The sequence below is a fragment of the Peromyscus maniculatus genome, chromosome 9, assembly GCF_049852395.1.
Source record: "Peromyscus maniculatus bairdii isolate BWxNUB_F1_BW_parent chromosome 9, HU_Pman_BW_mat_3.1, whole genome shotgun sequence".
Classification (NCBI taxonomy): Eukaryota; Metazoa; Chordata; class Mammalia; order Rodentia; family Cricetidae; genus Peromyscus; species Peromyscus maniculatus.
In genome coordinates, this window is record NC_134860.1 from 74,010,178 (window position 1) to 74,028,125 (window position 17,948).

General features: G+C 41.1%; 1 protein-coding gene across 3 annotated transcripts in view; it reads right to left on the bottom strand.

Annotated features, from left to right (window-relative positions):
- Nucleotides 1-17,948, bottom strand: part of Gtf2f2 (general transcription factor IIF subunit 2) — a 126,713-nt gene that overhangs the window by 105,358 nt on the left and 3,407 nt on the right. For 2 of the 3 annotated variants that reach the window (XR_013042533.1, XM_042285199.2), the window contains exons 2-4: nt 17,343-17,416; nt 2,070-2,088; nt 746-890 (exon numbers count right to left, since the gene is read on the bottom strand). Coding sequence is in view for 2 of the 3 variants with exons in the window: in XM_042285199.2 (XP_042141133.1) it covers nt 746-890; nt 2,070-2,088; nt 17,343-17,416 (238 nt within the window). In the remaining variant the exon portion in view is untranslated. Of the gene's footprint in view, nt 1-745; nt 891-2,069; nt 2,089-6,182; nt 6,250-17,342; nt 17,417-17,948 lie in introns of those variants that run through there. The other variant, XM_076545399.1, reaches the window with a different exon arrangement.

Here is a 17,948-nt window from a genome sequence, read left to right on the forward strand (position 1 = left end):
CAACGGCATTCTTGGCATACATAATATCTTACAGTTTGCTTTAAAATGCTTGAAATACAACAAAATTAATTTTTTCTTTTCATAACCAATAACTTTGAATTAGGAGAAAATTAATTCTACTGAATGGAGAGGGAGTGCCGCTTGAACAGCAATGTTCTGAATTCGGTGAAAGACAACAGTAAAAGACTAATGAAAACAGGCCAGCAAGCTTTCCTCCACATTTAATTCACAAACTGAACCAATGTCACATTGCTGTCACACACAATTTAAAAACCATACTTCATTCATTCTGGAAGCTAATGACAATACAAGTTAATCTTCATAAACAACTATAAAGACTTTTCAAAACACAAAGCACACAGGCACAGAAATGCAAGCTAAAACATTTCCTAATAGCAAGCACTGTAGAGAGCATAACTTGGCTCTGCATCAACTTAGCCAAGCAAGCAAGGGCTGCCTTAGCTCGGCAAGCCCAGAATCTGAGGAGAGCCGCTCACCACCACAGTCTCCCATCCGTTTTGTTCTGTAAGTTCATACCCACATGCGTATTAATCCCTTCTCAGGTAATGGCCAAAATTTCATTCATCACAAGAAAAATACAAGGGCAGAAAGACTGCATGATATGACACAAACAGACAAAACAATAGGTGGTAATGACCTTAAACAAAGCAAACAGGTGTGCAGGATGAGACAGAAAATCTCCACATGGACTGAAATCGTACAACATAATTCCATTCCCCCTTACCTGAGGAGCTCTCAGTAAACACTGTTAATGTCTGTCCTCCAACACTTTGCAAGACAAATGGATGTTCTCTAGGAGCACTGACTGAAGCTGGTTTCCCACCGATATCATGAATATTTGCAAGATCCTCATTCAAAGTAAAAGATACCTAGTGGACAAAAAAAAAGCTTACTAAAACAGACATTTATATTTAAAGTACCTATACAGACATTTTGATTATAAATTATTTTTTTTAAACTTTTTAAAGATGTGAGCCTCTTAAACATTTATTTCTTAAATGTCACCATGAAATCCTTTATTTTTATTTTTATTTTTTTTACTTTTTTACTTTTTTTTTCCGAGACAGGGTTTCTCTTTGTAGCTTTGCGCCTTTCCTGGAACTCACTCTGTAGCCCAGGCTGGTCTCGAACTCAGAGATCCGCCTGGCTCTGCCTCCTGAGTGCTGGGATTACAGGCGTGCGCCACCACCGCCCGGCAAAATCCTTTATTCTTAAGCCATAAATAGAATATTTATCCCCATGTGTCAGATGATGGAGCTTGTCTACCAATGTTTTCTCTGGTCTGTGACTGAAGCAGTCTTTCCAGAAAAAAACTGAAGTTACTTTTTTTTACTGACACATTCCCTAAGACCTAGCACATACTTGGCACATAGAAGGAAAACATTTGTTGAATGAGTATTTTAATACTGAGAAATCAACTGTATCTGAAAAGAGTAAGGAGCAAGCTATCTACTCTAAAGAGCTTAAAAACTCTTGCATGAATATATGGTATATTTTATGTTTAAATAATTTATAAAAATCACTGGTTTTCCAACTAGACAGGAAGATCATGAATTATTAACTATACAGTTACTATTATGATAGGTACCATATACACAATATGAATTAAGACTTGATAGTTTCAAATCTAACATCCTCAAAATTCACATCAAATGTCTTTGTCCCACAGAAGTAATGCTAAAGTATTACTAAAGCCATACTGTTTCCCAATGCTAAGAGGAATAGTTAGGGCAAAGAAAAATGCTCAGACTGAACTAGAAGAGTCCATTCATTCATCCAAGTAACATTTATACCTTTATATATTCCCGACCATCAGACATTCATTTCAATTAGAGTTTTCCAGAATGTAACAACTATTACTAACGATTAAATATTCTCACTGTGGTTTGCCATTGTTGCTGATCTTTGTGAAACAGGATCTGAGGTAGCCCAGGCTGGCCTGGAACTACTCCTGATCCACCCACCCCTTCCTCACAAGTGCTGGAATTACAGGAATGCACCACCATGCCCAGCTGATAATTTCAATAAAATTTTCATATAAATCTCACCTCAGTCCTTCCTTGATTCCTAAAAAGAGAAACAAAAAAATTACAATTACTTAGATTGCATATTACTTTCAAATATAAGTAAAACTCTAAAGACATGCCCATTCTTGTTGCATAAAACATTCAATTTATTTCAACTAATGTTTATCTTTTGCTCCTATTTGTAATCCTGTAAGAAAAGATAGTCTGAGGAACCACACATTTAGTTATGAACTTGTATCATATAATACTACTATAACCTCTCCTAATTATATTAACTAAATAATGATCTTCTAGTTTTTATTATTTCTAAGAATTTTTAGCCTTTAGCAGCTTACTACTTCCTTTTGTCTGTCTGGAAAAAGATATATTTATCTAACCAAATCTTGTTTTTTAAAGATTGAATTTAGGTAGATGAGTGTCTTGCTTACATGTTAAGTATGTGCATACAGGCCTAGTGCCCGACAAGACCAGAAAAAGGTGTCAAATCTCTTGGAAATGGAGTTAAAGACAATTGTGAATCACCATATGGGGGCTGGGAACCAAACCTGGGTCAAACCCTCTGAACTGCTCCTACCTAAGCAAATCTTAAAATCCGCACAACTGAACGATCAGATCTGGGGGCAAGAAGAAAGCAAAGCAAGGGAAGAGTCGGCGGGGTCAGGGTAAGAGCACTGGGTCCAATCCTAGGAGCTCCCCTCCAAAACAAAAAGGGGAGGAATGAAAAGATGGAGGGAGGGAGGAGGGGAGGAAGAAAGGAGCAAATTACTAATAAGGAGAGTTAAGGCTCAACTGTAGAAGACCTTAAATATCCCAGCCCAAAGCACAGACTTTATTCTTTAGGCAATGAAGATCTGCAGACACTATCTGAACAAAGAGAAAGAACAAAAACAAGTTCAAAGACAATCCAGCACACTTGACTTGCAGCATGAAATATATAAATGGACTAAAGAAGACTGAGGTGCAAAGACCACACAGAAACTTCTGTTTCTCCTCAACACTCAGCTTTGTCTAACCTGCCTTCATTAAGTCCCTCATTCACGCTGTCATTACAAGTCTTCTATAGCCAACAGGCACTGAGAAGAAAGAAGCACAAGTCCTTGTCCTAAAAAGTCCCAGAGCAGCCTGCAACATCCACCCACCAGATAAGATGTGCCCACTGGTGTAACGGTGGCTTGTCTGCTATGGGGACAGCAACTGCTCTTTGGCTGGATTTGAGGCCTGCTCCCCAAGAGGAGAATTCATACCTGATACTGTAAACCTGGTCAAAAACCCATGGCTGATGGAGCTAGAGAGAAGGCTCAGGGGTTAAGAGCACTTGTTGCTCTTGCAGAGGACCCACGTCTATATTCTAGCACCCACATAGTGGCTCACAAACATCCTATCTCTAGTTCCAGGTGATCCAAAACCCTCTTCTGTGTTGTAATATACATGTAGGCAAAATAATCATACACATAAAATAAAAAATAAACTATAGCAGAGCAGTGAACTTAATACTGTTATTTAGTTAAAAAGTCATGGTGCCAAGCTGCCTTCTAAATATATGTTTATACTCATAAAGAGATACTACTCCCAGCCTTAATCATAGAAGCCTCCTTTTGCAGTGTCAGTGGTGAGGGCAGAGGCCTATGGCTGCTCAGGGGGCTGAGAAAAGGGATGGCTGAGTGCTCATCCCTAAACAGGACATTTATACCACTGCCTCTGAGACTCAGGAAACAGAGGAAGAGGAGGCAGAAAGAATTTAAGAGCCAGAAGACAGAGAAGGTCTGTGAAATACTATTTTCTGGTTATGATTCCCAGGTTTGTGAGAGTGACTTCATTTCATACACCAAGACCAAAGGCTATTATTGTGCTTCTTGGCCAGTCTCTTCAGTGCCTTCTGATGATGTGGGATATCCACAGCCTTGACCTTGGCACTTGCTGGTCCCTAGGACATACTGGAGAACATGTAGTTGGCTGTTCTTAAGGCTTCTAGTACCCCAGGAGCCCTTATCTTTTTCAAAGTCATAGGTTCAAGTGGATCTGCAGCTAGGTCTCCAAAGGCCCTGGCTTCTGCTCTGGTTCCTGCAACCGTTTCCTGTCAGCCTGTGCAAGGCTGAGAGGCTCTGATTCACACCACAGTAGCTGGAAAGATCATGATTTGATTCCAGCATTTTCATAGATTGGTCTGGGTACTGCTTTTTCTTATTTTATTGGTGATTTGGCTGGGTTTTATTGTTACTTTTTTTTCTTTTGTCTTTTATATGTTTCGTTTTGTTTTTTTTTTTTTTGTTTTTTGACAAGGGTCTTTTGCAGTCCTGGCTTGCCTCAAACCCACTATGTGGCTGAGGCTGGTCCTCCTGCTTCCATCTCTGGCATGCTGGGATTACAGCCTGCACTTACTCTACCCATTGCCTTGCTGGTTATCTTTCCTTAGTTTACTCAGTTGCCACATCCATCCATCCCCTTCAGCTTTTCATCTTGACCTCTTCTGGTATACTCCTGAGATTTTAGTTTAAGGCTAATCTGTTATTTTGTTGGTTGGTTGGTTTGATTTTGAGACAGGGCTTCTCTGTGTAGTCCTAGCTGTCCTGGAACTCGACATATAGACCAGGCTGGCCTTGAACTCAGAAATCTGCCTGCCTCTGCCTCCCTATGGGAGTGAAATCATACACCAGCAGTCCCTGCAATCTCTTATCTTTTGTGTGTTACAATTTGCATAAACATTTACTAGCTGAGTCTTAATGTTTCCTTCTTAATGACCCTTTCCTTTTGTTCTCTTCTTCTTCTTCCCCCTCCTCTTCCCCTCATCTGGTCCCCTGCTCCTCCTTTTCTTCCTCCTGCCCCTTCTCCTCCTGCCCCTCCTCCTCCTCTTTGCCCTTGTTGCTTTATCTTTCAACTAGTCAGCACGAGTTTTCTAGTTTACTGCAGCTTACTTCAAGTAATTAAGTTTGAGTTCCAAGTTTTGGTTTCCGGTTAAAAATCATTTTCCTTCAGATTTTTGATGGCAGTTTTCTAACTTCTAGTTACTTACTATATCCAATATTGTTTGTCAGACACCAATCTGATTAGTTATTTATTGATTGATAAATAACCTGTTTTTCTGTCGTGAAAACCTTTAGGTTTGGTGTGTGTGTGTGTGTGTGTGTGTGTGTGTGTGTGTGCGCGCGTGCTTGTGTGTGCTTGTGTGTTTGTGTGTACACATGCACATTTGGAGTCCTAACATTTCACCAATATGTGTGCATCTACATGAGGGCATTTGTGGTTTATTCTACTACCTCAACCCTTTCTACTGGAGAATTATACCTTTCATGAAACAAGAGTCTTTTCATCCTGAGGACCAGGCTCGCACACACTGCTCAGCTTTGAGGAGGGACATTTAGGGCTTTCTCTGCTTTCCATCATCTGGCTTACTGATCCTAAGTTGGCCCTGTGGCAGTATGAATAGCTATGGCCCCCATAGACTCATGCATTTAAATGCTTGGCATGTAGGGAATGGCTCTATTAGGAGGTGTGGAGTAGGTGTGGCCTTGGAGGAAATGTGTCACTGTGGGGGCGGGCTCTGAGGTCTCATATGCTCAAGCTACTTCCAGTGTGGGATACAGTTCACTTCCTGGTGCCTGAGGATCAAGATGTAGAACTCTCAACTACCTCTCCAGCACCATGTCTGCCTGCATGCTGCCTTGCTTCCCACCATGACAATGGACTAAACCTCTGAAACTGTAAGCCAGTCCCAATTAAATGTTTTCCTTTGTAAGAGTTGCTGCGGTCATGGTGTCTCTTCACAGCAATAGAAACCCTAACTAAAACAACATCTTTATATGTCACATGTGCTTTACAGCTTGGTGCCCTCATACTTTATAACTTGGTGCCCTCTGTGCTATCTGTATAACCTAAACCACACCAGATCCTTCCCTAGGTTCTAAGTTTATAGAATCCATGTTTACGGAAGAGGTCACATGTACTCTGCAAAAGAGTTTCAATGTAGTCACACCTTAAGTGCCATTATGCACACAGGATTGAGTTGTTATCAGGAAACTTTTTTCCAAAATTGTACTGTACTTAAAAGATGCCTAAAATAAACTGTCCAGTGTCAGATTCTAGAAGTTTGAACCAACACTGGCTACTGTGTCATGCTGAACCAGATTTTCTTCTTACCTCATGCAGATCATTACTCTGCTGGCCCTGGAGTTTACAGAGATCTCCACACACAATACAGTGCAGACTAGAAAGCCAGGAAAGAGGAAATGAGTAAAAGATGGGGATCGATAAAATGGAAGAATTTCAGGCTATAGATTAATACACATCAAAATGAGACAGTATCTAGTATATCCTCTAACCCTGGAAGAACAGCCTAGAACTAAGTAGTAAAGGGGCTTTTAATCAAAGCAAGGAGTCTAAATTATTTATTTTATGTGTATGGGTATTTTGCCATGTGCATGTAAGTATGTCACATGTGTGCAGGGCCCTTAGAGGCCAGAGAAGGTGTTGGATCACTGGGAACAGGAGTTACGGACAGTTGTGAATTGCCATGTAGGTGCTGGGAATTGAACCTAGGTTCTATGGAGGAGCAGCCAGTGCTCTTAACTGCTAGTCATCTCTCCAGTCCCTAATAGTCTAAATTCTTAAAATAGATTACTGATTTCTCAGCTTTTCTTTACGTATTGGGAAAATACATGAAAAAGGGAGAAAACCTTAAGATTTCCCACAAAAGAAATGAATTTCCATCTTCTTTTACAGCACTTGAAGATTTGGCAACAATGGCCTCAAACTGTACTTGACAACAACCCCACACCAGTTTGGGTGGGGCACTGAACTGCTGGCCACAGTCCCTCCCTTTCCATCACTTCTGAACTCCTTTCTTGGGGTGTGTGGTTCAGCTACCTTTGGGACAGACACAGAGATGCAGACAGAAGGGCAGAGCTGCAGAAGTCCACGCTACAATGTTACTGGACTAAATGGAGGTGAGCACGAAAGTCACAGAAAGGGATGAAGGTTTGAACCAGGCGGTGGTGGAAGGCAGGAGAAGTTCACAGTGGGCTGCTGAGCTGTCAGAAATGGCTGCAAGTGGGCAGCAAATGAAAAAGGATGAATTAAAGATCACATTGACATTTCCAGTCTGGATAACTAGAAAATCATCCAGAAGCAATTAGGGAACACAGGAGGGGAGGGTAACTTCCTTTTTACATAATCACAGCAGCAACTTAGCTGGAATGAGGACAGATTAATGAGCTCTGACAGGTTAACTTCAGAGGAAACAAAGATTGTCTTTGAAAAACTGTAACCTTTTTAAAAAGGTGGATGCATATACTTTTGCCTTGGTGTGTGTCAGTGTATGAAGTACACAAGACTTTATTGTTCCACATTAAAACTATCACATTTCTTCTGTCTAATGATCTGTGGCCAAAATGGCCAACACCAACTAGTTTTCTAAACAGTATTTCCAGAAAGCAATGAGGTAAACATCCGGCCCATCCATCAGAGTCTATCAAAATGCTCTGTATTTCCTCATTCACTACTCTGAGCCACTTCTCAATACCCACAGCACTTCTTCACAATCCACTCACTCCTCTTGCTTTAACAAACAAACAAAGACAAAAAGACAAAAAGCATGTCTTTGTCCTTCACTTTTTAAGTATTTCTTGGATCTGACACCAAAAAGCCACAGATCTTATTATCACTGGTAGATGATAAACTTCTCTTCTTAGTTAAGAAAACCAACCAAATAATATGAAATCATCAACTACACTGAAGGGTTTCTGCTGCCTGAACAATTAAGCTCAAACGCCATTAGGTAATACCAATGAGATCTCTATCTGAGGTAGGCAGGCTAGTAAGGCCACAGTCCAAACGGAGCGAAGATGGCGCACAGGCTGTCAAAGCAGAGGCAGGTAAAGAAGGGCTTCTCCATAAAGGAACGGCTTGGCTGCACTTGGGTGCACAAGTACAGACATCTAGACAGGAAGGCACCTGAAAGACACTGCTACACTCCTAGCAGTGCAGGGAGGCATCTCCCTGGAGGAAACCTAATAGAGTGAGGACGGATCCCTGTGAGCAGAGCAAATGGAGCCCACTGAGGGAAACACGCCAACACAGGGTGAGAAGGCACATCAGAACAAAGGATACGAGCAGCAAACTGGGATTCAGTGAAGAAACCAGAATCTGAAGTTCATACTGAAATAAATGAATCAACTAAAAATTTGATCAAGTACAGATAATTTAGACAGTACTACCATACAGGATATGTTACTACAAAAAAGTAAAAGGTAACTTTAGAATCAAGAAAGTAGAAAGACAATCTGTGATCAAGTGATCGAGTTATTACCACAAGAAAAAGGACAAAATGCAAGCATGCAAATCCTTCTAGAATGTCAGAAAATGCTCGGCTGTATTTTGTTATATACTCTTGCCAAAGATACATGGTTCAAATCTAATCACCATGAAGAACCATCAGACAGATGCACATCCAGTAAAATAACTGCAATATCAAAGCTTACACTTAGAAAGACCCAGGAAAGAGTTCAGGGTGCTCTAGATTGAGTGAAGGACAAAGCAATCTAAGATTCTAAACTGGATGGATCATTGTGTTATAAAATAATACTGAGATGACTGGAAAACCTGAATGAAGTCTAAGCATGAAGGTAGTACTACTGGACGTTAACCGGCTGGTGTGGGGTTCTATGTGACTACACAGAGGACATCTTTGTAGGAAACGTACATTAAGAGTAGCTCAGAGTGACCAGGGATATTTCAGCACTGTGGTCTTAAATGGTTCAAGGGAAAAGTACTTTTCAGAATTCTTCTAACTGTCCTGTAGCTTAAGAAAAACTTGAGACAGTCCTATGTAGCCCAGGCTGGCCATGAATTCACTACATAGCTGAGAATAAGCCTGAACTTCTGATCTGGCCTCTCCCTCATGAGTGCTAGAATTACAGGCATGCACCACCACATCCAGTGCTGGTGACTGAATCAGGGATGTGTACATGCTAGGCAAACATTCTACCAACTGAGCTACAGCCCCAACCTTAAGACTGTTTTAAAAGAAAAGCATCCAATAATTAAAAACTGCCCAGCATATTTCAGTAATCCCTGCTAAGAAATGAAACTTATTCTTGCTTATCAACCTTTATATCACTAACTTGGTCCATGGGGTAAATTCCTAGAAGTGGATGAGACTGCTGGGATCAAGGAAAGAGTTTTTTATTATCCATCTTTCACTCTCATCATTGCAATGCTTGGCTGAGTCAGGGTCTGTCTGTCTTTCTGTGTGTGCCTATGCCACCTTTGTCTGTGTCTGCGACAGGAACCAGAACTAATAACAATGCCCAAGCTGTAAAGTACCTACCAGGGAATAGTGGTTTCCAACTCCATTTTGTTGTGAGCAGCAATACTGTATAATGTGTGTACTGTATAAATTGCTAGATGTATAGATACACATATAGATTGTCTTTCAAACAGTTTGTACTAATATAAATGCTTGTCAGCAGTGTAAACTTGTTATGGATTCATTCAGTTTTATTTCATTGATTTCTTTTATCTTTTTCTTTTTTTTTTTTTTTTTTTTTGGTTTTTCGAGACAGGGTTTCTCTGTGTAGTTTTGGTGCCTGTCCTGGATCTTACCTGTAGCCCAGGCTGGCCTCAAACTCACAAAGACCCACCTGCCTCTGCCTCCCCGAGTGCTGGGATTAAAGGCGTGTGCTACTACCGCCCGGTCTCATTGATTTCTTATTTGCAGACTTTTATTATTGATGGGCCCCAAATGACATAGGATGTTAAATCAATTAAGCAATAAAACTAGAAATCTAGTGCCTCTGAAAAAGACTCACTCACTCAATCAATCAATCAATCAATCAATCAATCAATCAATCAATCAAATGAAATGGTACTCAAGATTGAAAGTAAAATGCAGCACAAACCAAATACAGAAAACTAAAGTGCTCTAAGGCAGGATGGTAATGTGAATTGAAGAAGCTAAAGCAGTAGAAATTCAGGTGTGATACCATGTTGGATGCCCAAAGCCACAAAATAATCAAGTACAGAGGCTGAGGACATCTCATAAACTGATTTACATAAATGGCCAAATTTCCAAATGTCTAAATAGGGTATTACTCTCAGGGGTCACACTCACAGCCAGGCTCTCAGTTTCGCAGGCATTAAATGGGAACCAAGTGTGAGGAGAGCTGCCTCCCCAGCTGCATATTTCTTTCCTCCCCTCTGCCTCTCTGCCTCTCCACCCCACAGCCCTGTGCAGGGATGAACCAGCACACTGTGCAGATCTTCCTAGCTTCTGGCCTATGCTGTGCAGTGTACTCTCCTTGACCTTGGGAGATAAGGTATAGGGAGGGAAGTCCACCTACACCTCATGGTGCCTACTGTATGTGATGTGTGCTATGACTTACCAACTAAGTACTTTATACACATACAGTCAACGTGAGGTATTAATACATGCCCTTTTAACAGATGAGAAAACAGAGGGTAAATAATTTATCTCAAAATACACAGCTAGTTGGGCGGCCAGGATTGAACCTCTAACCTGACTTCTGAGTCCATACACCTAATTAGTGTACCACACTGACTTTCTAAACCCTTCAATTCTTTTTTAAACTCAATACAACACCCCCTTCACAACACATACACATAGACAACTATAAACTGGCTACTTTTCCTCTTAAAAATCAATAACTGATCATGTATCCTTTAGTCACAAAAATATTTGAAAAGCAGTTTACCTGTGGTGTACCTTAATTCTCTCTACAGTCCTAAATCCTTCAAATGTCCCATGCTCTTCATAAGGCATTGACTGAAAAACTCTCATCATTCCTTGATCCCATCCACGTCTCTCTGAGCTCACTTCTAAGAGCAACATTAAGAATAGAACATATGCCTGCACTGTGAGCTAACTGGCAAAAAGAAGAGTGAGGAGGCCATTACTGCACTTCATTCTAAACAAACATCTATTAATAGATACTTCAGTTTACAGCCGTAAATTCTGGCAATTCTGTCACAGGTACTGTACTGCTAAGCCATTCCTCACCCGGTCTACATTTACCAATAGTGACTTAGTACTTCAGCAAAAGCAGTGAAAACTCAAGTCAATTAGGAGTGTGGACAAGACACACAGGAGATGCAGCCAAAGACCTAACAGGGACAAGCTGTTTTCAAGCATCTCTCCACAATCTCAGGGAAATATTTATTATGGACATGCTATTATTAGAGAGGTTGGATTTTCTGGAAGGCAAGACTGTGTCATTTTGGATAGACAGATCACACACACACACACACATTATCTGCTCTTTATCTTGTACAATATCATAGAAACTACTCCTCACAACCACAAGATCACATGTTTTCTAAGGAAATTCTGGCATGTTTACTTTTTCTTCACTGTAATTGATTAATTTCAAGTCTCTTCTACTAAGGATTTTCCTTCTAAAAAGACCCAAGGGACAGGGGTTAGCCATGCACCCTAGGAAGAGATAAAGGAAAACAAAGCAATCTATAAACTAAAGCCTAAGCCCCCATACAACAGTGAATGACAGCGAGAACACAACCAGAATTCTGTGCTATGTTCTGAAATTAGCAACACTGAGCCTAAAGGAGTCTGAGAATTCAGTGGAATAAACAAAGATGCTTTAAAACTACATCCATATGTTACACATCCAAAATAATCAGGATGCAATTTAGAGGCTTACACACCAAACTGTCACCACCTCCAAGGAGTGAATAGGAAATACAGATGACTTTTTAGTTTGTATAAAGGTGATTAAAAAAAAAATTTAAAAAGGAATGTATTCCTTATATAAGAAAACACATATACACAGTATTTCTATGGGGTTTTGGGTGGTCAAGGGTCAACAATACCATTTTATAAATAAAAAAACTAGGTCTGGTAATGCACAACACATATACAATAACATTTAGGTAACTATTGTTTATTGTCAAAACTGGGATACTCAGGGGAATGAAACTGGACACTTCAACCTATCAAATGGGACTGAGCCAAGCAAGCCTGTAAGTATGGCCACCTATGTAAGTATGGTCACCTATGAATACTAGATGCAACTATGTAAGCCATTTGATTTAAAATAAAGGGAAAGGGAGCTTGAAATTTCCTACCAATGTGCAGGCAATCATAGAGTTGGCCTGATCTAGCTACCTTGAGAGGCACACGTCAACAGGTTTTTTGTTGTTGTTGTTTTTTGGGTTTTTTGTTTTGTTTTTTTGTTTTTTGTTTTTTGTTTTTTGTTTTTTCGAGACAGGGTTTCTCTATGTAGCTTTGCGCCTTTCCTGGAACTCACTTGGTAGCCCAGGCTGGCCTCAAACTCACAGAGATCCGCCTGGCTCTGCCTCCCGAGTGCTGGGATTAAAGGCATGCCCCACCACTGCCTAGCCAAGTGTCACAGGTTTTTTAAGTAAGAGCCCCTGGCTCCTGGAACACTGTGTGCCTTTCAGTTCCTAAGAAACTGAGGCACTCCCTCAGGCATTGAAGGATTCAAGCCACCTGTGTATCCTTGCATTCCCTAGAAGTAGAGCATATAGAACGGGGGTTCTCAACGTTCCTAATGCTGCAACCCTTTAATACAATACCTTATGTTGTGATGACCCCAACCATAAAATTATTTTCATTGTTCCTTCCTAACTGTAATTTTGCTCCTGTTATGAACTGTAATATGAATGTGTTTTCTGATAGTCTTAAGGGACCCTGTGAAGGGGTTGTTCGACCCTCAAGAGTGGAAGCTTGGCTGAACAATTAGTCTTAGACATTAATCTTGTGTACCACATCTAGCTTGCAGCCATCACTGTATTCTGGCAACCACCATTATATTTTGTCTTGATACGTGTATACAAAGTCTGACCGCTTGACATAAACTTGTCTCAGCCTCAGTCTTGCTGAGAACCCTGACTCCGCCTGAATGACATCCCCTTCACCCTAATTGGGTAACCCTGGCTCGGTAAGCAAGCCCTGGCGCTTACATCAATGAAGACGGAAGCACACCATCACTGCTCCTCTGAACAACCTCTTTAACTTCTCACTTCAGTACTTGGGGTCTGCATGACTTCCCTCAAGCTCATTCAGTCTCAGTCTCTCACACCAAGAGAGATCTGACATTCCTCTAATAGGCATGATCTTTGTGCAGGTTTACAGGAATGTAATGTTCACAGTAAGGTCACATCTGAGTTTACAAAGCCATTTAACAAACGCTAAGCTTCTGCTGTCTTATAAACACTGTCCTGTAGGTTGGAGGCATTAATATTAATATCCACACTTCACAAACAAGGACACTAATGCTTAGAAGAGTAATTCCCAAGCCAACAACTATGTACAACTACTCAGGAGGAGAAGCCAGGCCCTGAGTCTAGTGAAGTCACACAGCACATGACAAGGGGTTCAGTGTATAAATGAAGCCTTTTGCCTTTGCCTTGACTTTCTTCAATGACACACACGTCTCAGCTTTCATCTTGGTATGGGCTCCCATTTCAGTAAAACCTAACATAAAAAATTATTAAGTCCTTCTGGCATTTCTAGAAGACACAATTTCAGAGCAAACTCTCTGTTCCTCTGGCTCTTATACTCCTTCCACAACGAAGGACAGCACCAAGAGACATGCTATCATAGACAAGAGAACTCTCATAAAGTCGCTACCCTAAAAAAGAACTAACGGCAATGAAGGAATGCTGAGATGAGGGAAATAGTTGGCCCAGGGAACAGCACACCAACTGGTTATCTAAAACCAAAAGGCCAGCCCTGAAAACATACAAACAAGTATGGACTAAGTAAGTTGTATGTGCATATTTAGGAATTTTACACACACACACACACACACACACACACACACACACACACACACACATACTCTCTCTCTCTCTCTCTCTTTCTCTCTCTCTCTCTCTCTGTGTGTGTGTGTGCAACAATTAAAGAAAAAGAGGTAATGAATCAGAAAGGGTGGGGTACATGGGAGGGCTTGGGTAATGGAAGGGGCGTAATGATATAATTTAATCTCAAAAAATTTTTTAGCCAGATGGTGGTGGTGCATGCTTTTTAATCCCAGCACTTGAGAGGCAGAGACAGGCAGATCTCTGTGAGTTCGAGGCCAGCCTGGAAGGGGGGTAATGACATAATTTAAAAATTATCAGACATGATCACTGCCCGAGAAAAAGAGATGATGTTGCCTGTTTCTACCTAGCTTTACAACTCTGACCTGCTTTCAATCAATATATTTTTTTATAATAGGAGGAACTTGGGACTGGGTGATAGCCCAGTCAGTAAAGTGCCTGTCACCAAAGCATGAGTACCTGACCCCAGCAACTAGATAAAAAGCCTGGCGTGGTGGCTTGCTGTGGAGTCATGGGTGGATGGGTACCTGGGGCTCTCTGGTCAGCCAGCCTAGCATAACTGGTGAGACCTAAGCCTAGGTAACAACCCTGCCTCAATACAAAACCAAAACCAAGGTAGACAGCTCCTGGGGAACACCTGAGCTTGACCTCTGGCCTCTACACACACACACACACACACACACACACACACACAGTCATCTGAACACACAAACATGCATATACACATGTGTACAGGCACACACAAGGAACTAAGAGACAAAATGAGAAAGACAAAGAAGTATTAAGTTTCTTCAAGACAAGTCATAACAAAGAGCAAACCCAGAAGAAAGCTAACAAATCTAACCCCAGACGGATGTGTCTTTCTGAGGAAGCTTTAAAATGGCCCATGAAAAGTTGAATTCTCACAGATACTGGGTTATTTAGGGAGTAGGGGACATAAACTTCATACTTCAGTAGAGCAAGCAGAAAAATTTCAGCTCTAAAATGTTCACTCTTGTTGTTTACTAGCTGTCAGTTTTGGAACTACTGTATAAAGAAATACAGAATAAAACAGCTATTTTTACTAAACTTGTTTTAGAAGTTTTCACTGACTGATTCAACAAAACTCAGTTCAGTGTGTCCCATGCCAAGCACTGTTCTAAACACCAGAAATACGGTAATTACCAAGAAAAAAAAAGAAGTCCTGACCTTGTAGCACGTACAGTACAACAGAGAAGATACCACACAATACACAGCAGGTAAATGAGAAGAGCAGTAAGTGAAAAAATCAACTACAAGAAAGAACAGACACAAGAAAAAAGGAGGGAGGAGGTGGAAGGAACAGTGTGCTGTTTCATGTGTGTGGTCAATGGGGACCTAAAAGGGTGTGGGAACAAGTCGTGGGGCCACTAGAGGAAGCAGGCAGCAATTACTAAACCTGAGATGCACTTGAGACACCCACGTGGGAATACTGAAGAAATGGCCAGTCACCAGCCTAGAGTTTGGGGGAGGGCTAGACTTGAGCTATACATTTAAAAAAAAAAAAAAAACATTTGCATCTAAAGCTAGGAGAAGAGACGAGACCACTTTAAAGAAAAGAGAACTGATGACTAAGAAGAGGGGTCATGGAAACTAAGGAATGAGATGGGGGTGGGAGAACCTAGCAAAGATCCGAAGAAGAAGATAATGAAGGAAGGGGCTGCAGAGTGCTGTCCTGCTGTGATGGGTAACAGCTTTTTTTGGAGGGAGGGGGTTCGAGACAGGGTTTCTCTGTATAGTTTTGGTCCCTGTCCTGGATCTTGCTCTGTAGACCAGGCTGGCCTCGAACTCAGAGATCTGCCTGGCTCTGCCTCCAAGTGCTGGGATTAAAGGCGTGTGTGATCAACCATGTCAAATTCTGATGAGGGGCAATCAAGATATCTGCCACTTGAGTCAGAAGAGTTGGGAATGTTGATGTGGAATAAAAGTTTTCACAGCAATAAACTCTTTGGTGTCAGACTCTGCTGCAGACCCTTGAGTTTGGTTTTGGCCAACGGGGCTTTAGCAAACAGACACAAGCTCAGGCTTGCAAACTGCTTGTACTGTAGACCCTCTTTCCTTTTGCTACTGGGAACTCTCACCACCGCATGAAAGAACAAGCTGGAGGTGAAACAGATGGCCACTGCTCAGCTGATACCAAGCCACCTGATATTAACATGGCCAGTCCAATCAGAGAAGACTGGCGGGTTAGACCCAGCCAGAACAAATCCAGAGAATTGTGAACAAATAAAATTTGTAAAAGTTCTGCTATGAAACAAAAGCCAACCGACAAAGACTGGGACATTAGTAACAGATGAGAGCTGTTTCAGTGAGGTAGGCATGGGACTCTCACTGGAGTTGGATTAAAAGTGAATGGATGAGTGGCTGGAGATGGTTTAGCAGTCAAGAGCACTGGCTACTCTTCCAGAGGAACAGGATTCAATTTCCAGCATCCTCATGTAGTTTACAACTAACTGACTGTAACTCCGGTTCTAAGGGATCAGACGCCCTCTTCTGGCCTCTTCAAGCTCCAGGCAAGAATACAGTGCACAGACATACATACAGGCAAAAGGCACATGTTTATAAAATAATATTTATTTAATGAATGGATGAGGTCAGGCACAGTGGTGCATGCCTTTTATCCCAGCACTCAGGAGGCAAAGGCAGGTGGATTTCTGAGTTCAGGGCCAGCCCGGTCTACAGAGCAAGCTGTAGGACATCCAGGGCTACACAGAGAAACCCTGTCTTAAAAAAAAAAAACAAGCTGGATGGATGGATGGAAGGAAGGAAGGAAAGGGAGGGAGGGAGAGAGGGAGGGAGGGAGGATGAATAGGGCTGGGGGTGATAAAATGTTTTCTAACATGGAGGACCTGGATTCAACTACCTTATAGAAGAGGGGTGACAAATATGAATGAATGGAAAAAATGAACACAAAGCCTCAGGTGACACCAACTCAGCTTTGGAGGCTTCTCTGTGACAGTGCTTACTAGATGCTCTCTATCTCCTTCTAGAGCCCTACAGCCAGGCACGATGTCAGTAGCAAGGTCCTCCCATCAAAAGTTCTTTCTAGGTATGGCTAACTCGAGCACACCTCTGCACACTATGAACAGAAGGAGAGCTGGGGAGATGGCGTCATCTGCTCCTTCACTGCAAGTTTCACCAATAAATTTAACTTTATATTCACACTATCACACACATACAAGCTCACCTCCTCACAGAATATATAACTATCTCACGTCCCACTTTAATATGCCCAGTAACTCTCACCCTCTAAATAGTCTCTAAGAATATACTCACATTCAAAAGCAATTATAAACATTTTCAAAAACAAAAGCTTTTAAACTGTTATAGTATATTCACTATGTACATATATAAATAACAAAAGCTTTTAAACTGTTATAGTATATTCACTACGTACATATATAAATAACAAAAGCTTTTAAACTGTTATAGTATATTCACTATGTACATATATAAATAACTTACTTCGCAATCCTCAGCTTCCCAACTTCACCTCTTCCAGGAGCTTTAGCCCATTGCTGGGACAAGTATTTAGGGACCTAAAATGAAGCAAAACATTTCACAGATGATGAGTACCCAGGGCTCATATACTCCCCCGAGGTTATACAATTAGTAAATGATAAAGCTAGGATTCAAGGCCAAACCATCTCCAGAGTCTATGTGCCAGGGACTAGGCTCTCAACCATACAGATACTGTGTCTAAAACCAGACACAAAAGTCACCAACAGTTAGATTCTAAGAAAAAATGGAATAACACATTAATTCTCTAATATATAACTTGTCTCTTTTCTCCATGAAATCAGCACATATCTTTAAGGTTATCTTGTATAAGAAGCAACAGGAAGACAACAAATATAGTATGAAGCATCATATGCTGTGTGGAGTAAAATACTCAATGATTATCAGTTGTCATCATTATTTCTCATAGTAATCTTGGAATACTATCATGAACACAAAGGAATGCACAATTAAGATATAGGCGTCAGGGCTGGATGGGGGAAAAGTCTAGCAAGATTTTCTTATAGGGGACAGTACAATGACTACAGTTAAAGTTAAAAAACAAAGACTGAT